General features: G+C 49.4%; 1 protein-coding gene across 1 annotated transcript; it reads right to left on the reverse strand.

Moving 5' to 3' along the window:
• Nucleotides 1-646: 646 nt before the first annotated feature.
• LOC308175709 (lipid transferase CIDEB-like) lies at nt 647-4,362 on the reverse strand (the record flags this gene model as incomplete). Its single annotated transcript, XM_080551328.1, has 4 exons — nt 647-896; nt 3,098-3,288; nt 3,894-4,052; nt 4,237-4,362. The coding sequence occupies 4 exons, from the start codon at nt 4,360-4,362 to the stop codon at nt 755-757; spliced, it is 618 nt and encodes a 205-aa protein (XP_080407454.1). The 3' UTR covers nt 647-754.
• Between the last annotated feature and the right edge of the window lie 2,119 nt (nt 4,363-6,481).

Here is a 6,481-nt window from a genome sequence, read left to right on the forward strand (position 1 = left end):
TTCCTCACCTGCCAGTGGCTCACCAAGGAGGACTGCACACTTTTGCAGGCGCAGACGGGTCTCACCCGCCATTACATAACCCAGTGGTTCAGCGACACGCGCTACCACGTCAAGCACGGCCTCGAGAGATGGATAAGGGAGGAGGATCGCTGTAAGATTATAGCTGAGGTCAAAGAGAGGCAACAGAGGAAGTCACAATAAAAATCTTCATTCACTGTTCATTCATTGTTTTAATCTTCATTCACTTTATTGCCTCCAGACTCACATGTTCTTTCTCTTTTCTTTATGAATAAACAGTTTTTTCCTTGTTCTGCAACTATTTCTCCTCATTTATATTTTGTGAGCTGCATCATTGTCAACAGATGAACTACACAGATGAAATCATGTATATAAGAGAGTAGGAGATGAATGTAATAAAAAAATGCCATCTTTGTCCATCACACATTATATCATCACTGTGTTTAACATGGTACAATTGATAGAAAAAGAGGATTATATACATCAAACATATTTGTATTCTAATTTGTACAACCAACTTTTCTACATTTTACATTATACACCAGCAGCATAATGTGTTAAGCTTATCATACTCATTGTACATATTATACTCATAGTATTCAAAATATTACTCGAACAGAAGGTTGCCACGATTGGCACAAGTACATGTTGTGATCAGCTCCACATCTTATCTTCTATTCTCATTAGACCTGATGAGTGATTAGCCAATCACAGAGGGTTAGGGTTAGACACTCCCCTAATTCCAGTACTCCATAGAGCCTGCCGGCTGGGGCTGCCAGGACTCCGCCCCCTCGATGATCCGGCGAATCACAGAAGCAGCGCTGATCATAATATGACCAGCTGCTTGGAGGAGGGTGGAGGCAACACGGAGGGCTTCTCTGAGAGAGGAAGAACGTGAGTGAATCAGTTGAATATACAGGCAGTAATTAGTAAAAAAAATAAAATTCAATGGCTTCAATGGCTGGCAACCCCGCTGGCACGTCGACTGGACACCATCGAAGCGCTTCTCTCTACAAACTTTCTACAAACTTTCTGCCTTCATCCTCTTCCAGACCTGCTCGGACCACAGTCCTCATCTCACCTCTACATAACTAGCAGGTCCTTCTCTCCCAGGCCAGGAGAAGCGGTTGGTCAGTGTCTAGGTCAGTACGACTGAGATGGGAGGAGAGAAGAAGGCCAAGGCCAAGTCACCCAGGCAGAGGAGGAGCGGGGAGACAGGAGGGTCCAGTGGAGACGCACCAAAGAGCGCAAAGGCCAAGAAGGAGAGAAGCAAAGAGAAGGCGGCTGGAAAAGCCCAGAAGAAGGTCAAGGCCCTGAAGACGGCCGTCTCGGAGTCGGACGAGGACGTCAGGTTCCAGCTGGCGGTGAAACAGGAGGAAGAGGAGGACGACTTTGCTCCGGAGAAGAGGTGGGATGGCAAGTCGCAAACCAGTGCGTACGGGCCTGGGCCGGAAGAAGACCAGGACGGGGCTGAGTTCAGATCGGTTGGCCCCAGCAGGGAAAAAGGAGAAGGCATGGCAGACAGCGACCACCTCTGAGGATGAGGACAGCCAGGGGTATGACAAGCCCGGGCCTAGCTCCAGGCGGACTGGGTCAGCCCCAGTTGAATCGGCAGCGGACCCTGACTTGTTGTCCCTGTTTCAGAACTTTTTGTCTAATCAACAGAGGAGAGATGAGGACCTACGGGAGGAACTCCGCGGCCTCCAGGCATCACTCCTCCCATCACCGTCCAGAGGGGCTGGGGCAGCAGTCCCGTCGGGTCCAGCCACGTCAGCCAGCAGTAGTCCCAGATGGGCACTCCCGACTCCAGGCCCAAGAAGGTCGGGTGTTTCGTCGGTCAGCTGGGGGCAGTGTGCCAGCAGCCCAAGCGGCCAGGCTGACCTCGTCAGCGGGGATGAATTGCCGGTTTTTCAGCGGAAAGAGCCTAAAATACCATTATACCAGCAGGGGGAGGACATTGAGAATTACCTCCTGCGGTTCGAAAGAATGGCAAGGACATGGCAGTGGCCGGAGGGTGAGTGGGCGTGTCGGTTGGTCCCGTTGTTGATGGGCAAAGCCCTAGAGGCCTACACCGCCATGGACGAGGACATGTCCAATGTCTACGCGGATCTGAGGGAGGCACTGTTGCTGAAATTTGGCATTTCATCCGAGACCCACGCCAACGTTTCCGGGCGGCAACGACACCACCAGGGGAATCACCGACAGAGACGTATCACCGCCTGAGAGGACTCTACCGACGCTGGATTCGGCCTGAGAAGCAGACGAAGGACCAGATCGGGGAGACAATCATCTTGGAGCAGCTTCTGCGGGTTCTAACACTGGACACGCAAACCTGGGTTCGAGAGCACGAGCCACAGGATGGACTCGCCGCTGCGAGATAGGCCCTGCAGTACCTCAATGCTCGAAGAGGAGCACCGCCACGACCTGTGCTCGCGCCAAAGACTGCCAGAGACCCAAGGGATGGGGAAGGTAACTTTGGGGGGGTGAACTTTGGGAAGGGGGAGGTGAGGGAGCAGTCAGCCAGTAGGGGTGGGGTTGGACTGGTCTGTTTTTATTGTCAGCAGTCAGGGCATAAAGCAGCTGTGTGTCCGTTAAGAAAGCCCAAACTGTCAGGATTGTGTTGTGTCCCTAGAGCAACAGACCACGAGAAGGAGGGGATGGTTGACAACACCGGGTTGCTTACAGTACATGTTAACGGGACACCCCTCGTGGCCATGTTAGATACTGGTAGCTCACTGTCACTGATAAGAAAGGTCAATGTGCCTGCTTATTGTGTTAACCATGGTCACCAGACCCTGATTGAGTGTGTCCACGGTGATCGGAAGCACTATCCGACCACTGCCACCAGTATGTTCCAAGGGGGCGGGGCTTAGAGTTTAAGAGGGGCCCCAGAGTAAACCCTAGGCAGTCGGAGGTTGGGAGAGCCAGGATGCTGTGGTGTCTGTATGCTTTGTCTTTGTCTACACGGGCCAAATAAATACACCTTGCATGAAAAATGCTGCGACTTTGCCATCATTTTGCCATCATTTTGCCCCCCCCCCCCCCTTACACGCACAAAGTCACCATATCCTCTGCTCACCTGACGGTTTTCTTGGGCCCAAGGCATTTGAAGTCTGCACTGACTGAATACCAGCCCCTGAAGGTGGCCTTCACGCTCAGAGAACCAAAGAGGTCCTTGAGGTTCAGTCTGTACAGGTCAAAGGTCACACGTGCGATGTCTTTTCCTGTCCGGGGCTTGATCTGATCTTGGGGTTTGGAGTAAGCCTTTCCCTGAGGGTTTGGATGAGAGAAACAAGGCTTTAGTTTAGACGGTAAGGCAGAGAATTCCATGTCGAGATCCTTATGGATCACACACACACTTCTTTCTTTCATTTTTTTCTTTATTTATCCAGGGAAAACTGAGACCAAGGTGTCTTTTGCTCCCTGTCTACACTATTAGTATGATTACAAAGCTACATTAAATATATATGAAATATACAACACAATAAAATACAAAACATTAATCGTAAAACTCGTTAACACAGCGTGAGCTTAGAATTATAAGGTTCTATCTCCGTTTAGGGCAGTTCAGAGATATTGAGCGTCAACGTTTTTACAATCCATTATGTTTTGTGAGATGGAACCTTTGTATTTCATGAATTACTAACTAAAAAATGTCAACATTTAAAAAAATAACACCACACATGCATTAATAAACACCTAATGGATCAGATTATGTACAAAACTCAATTTTGACAAAAATGGAGATAGAACCTTATAATTCTAACGTCACGACAGGCTAATGTACATGCACACTGAGATGCACAGATTAGGGATGAGACTACATTAGCAAAATACTCTAATATTGATACAGTATCGGGCCACAGACAACCTACAGCAGGGGGTCTCCATGTCTGGCAAGGCTCCAGGGCCATGAGGACAGTGTTGTCAGGCAGGGACATGAAGAAGTCCTCAGAGTCCACCTCAGTCCCGTCCTCCTCACACACCAGGGACAGACACATGGTGGACAGGGACAGCAGCAGAGCCTCGCACACCTGGACAGACAGAAAGCCAAGGGATATTTTCAGGAAACAGTCCAACTAAGTGAGTATGAAGTCAAATCTGTATTATGTGTTTGGTTTTTTCTCCTCAATATCTCTTCATTTGTGTTGCATATTTTCATAATCATTGTGTTTTGCATCAAATCTCTCTCTCTCTCTCTCTCTTCCTCTCTCTCACCCTGTCTCTCAGCTCCTCCAGAGTGCCGGCTGTGACGCCCTTCCTGGTCTCCCCGTCTTGGGTGACCACTCTGAACGGCCGTTGGGGAGCTTTGTGATTGGCTGGCACGCACACACACACACACATCTCTACACTACTTCTGCTGTCTCTGGTATTAACGCACATCAGCACATCAGCAAGCTGCTTGTGAAAAAGACTCAGAAGATCAGAATATAATCAGAATGCACTGTAAAATGGAGATGTTGTGTAAAATGGAGATGTTGTGTAATATGGAGATGTTGTGCGGCTTTTATAAAAAACAAAACAACACTGTCACTGCTGCCACTACTCACAGATTTCATTTTTCATAGTTTATTTATTTATTATTTCTAGTGGGGTGGGGGAGGCCAGGGGAGGGTGAGGCCAGGGGAGGGGGGAGGCCAGTGGAGGGGGGAGGTGTGGGAGGGCAGGGGAGGGGGGAGGTGTTGGAGGCCAGGGGAGGTGTGGGAGGCCAGTGGAGGGGGGAGGTGTGGGAGGCCAGGGGAGGGGGGAGGCCAGTGGAGGGGGGAGGTGTGGGAGGCCAGGGGAGGTGTGGGAGGCCAGGGGAGGGGGGAGGCCAGTGGAGGGGTGAGGCGTGGGAGGGGGGAGGCCAGGGGAGGGGTGTGCAGAGAGTGCAGTTATGACGGTCCAGATGTACCTCGATTAGTTAGTTTGATTAAGCTCATTTTGAGTAATTAATAATTAATAAGAAATTACCTTGCCCCCGCCCAGCTAGGTTTCCCCCCCTGTTTTCTCTCTTTGATTTTGTTTATTGTTTTCTTGCCATTTGCCTAAAACACATGTTGTGTGTCCAAGTAATGATGCCGTAGTTCAGTTGGCGGTTTTTTGATGTATTGTGCGCGCTCGCAACAGCGGAGCAGCCGTCCGTCCGAAGTGCGAAGAAGGACAAAAAGAAGATTTGGTGACCGAGATTTAACGGGATAAATCAGACCTTCGTAGATAATTTGACAACGTAAAGTCTTAAGGTGAGTTTACACATTCACATCTCTTGTGCAACGTTTTCCACCATTATTAGCCAGCTAACATTCGTTAGCTATGAGGCTAACGATTAGCTAGCTTTGTGTTAGCCAAGCCACTACATTTAGGCTACTCCGTTCACGGGTAAGTCATATACTGTATATCATCATAACTAGCTAGGTAGTAATATATATCATCATAACTAGCTAGGTAGCTACAGTAAGTCATATATCATCATAACTAGCTAGGTAGCTACAGTGAGTAATATATATCATCATAACTAGCTAGGTAGCTACAGTAAGTCATATATATCATCATAACTAGCTAGGTAGTAATATATATCATCATAACTAGCTAGGTAGCTACAGTAAGTCATATATATCATCATAACTAGCTAGGTAGCTACAGTAAGTCATATATATCATCATAACTAGCTAGGTAGCTACAGTGGCTAGATAGTCTAATTCCATTTAGCATGTTGTTGTTGTTGTTGTTGTTGTTGTTTTTAGTTCAGCTGTGGAGCCATTGCCATCGCAAACCCTTGCAGCAACAGATTAACACATTTTGTTAATTAATTTATCTGCATTATGACTATAGGATGGTGGGGGGGGGGGGTGCTCAGCATTATACCAAACACAGTCCCAATTTGTGTGTTGATGAGAGATAATTTATTTGTTCTCTTTTACACCCTCATAGGAGTTCTGTAATGACCAGGCACAGGAAGATGGACCACCATCCACCAGGGGTCGTCCATCCCTCGGACAGCAGGCCTAGTCTTTACACCCAGACCTCCCGCTGCTCAAAGACCACGCCTGGCCTCCACCCCAGATAAAACTCTCTCCTCTCCTCCAGAGCCTGCTGAGGGTCACAAGGGGGTCACATCTGAAGTATCCGGGGGGTGTAGTTCCGCCTCCGCCCCCACCGCCGCATTCAGCCTCAACCAAAACCACATGGTGTGTCTGCCTCTCGTCTCGAACGGTCAGCTGTTGTGGGCGCGCTCAGAGCAGACCCAGGAGCTGGAGGGCACAGAGAAGCTGGTGGAGGCCTTCAACGTGTTTCCCTACCTGACCCTGACGGAGACGGCCGTGCTCGCCCAGAGCTGCTCCCTGCACCCCGACCAGGTCCGAGTGTTGTTCATGGTCCGGAGGCTCCGCTTCGGCATCAGCTGGGACGGCAAGGAGATACGCGAGGTGCGCAGCAAACTCTGCTGCACTCCATTCCACCCCCCGACGCAATCGGCGGAGGGGGG

This window comes from Nansenia antarctica, assembly GCF_963989245.1.
Source record: "Nansenia antarctica genome assembly, contig: SCAFFOLD_386, whole genome shotgun sequence".
Lineage (NCBI taxonomy): Eukaryota > Metazoa > Chordata > Actinopteri > Argentiniformes > Microstomatidae > Nansenia > Nansenia antarctica.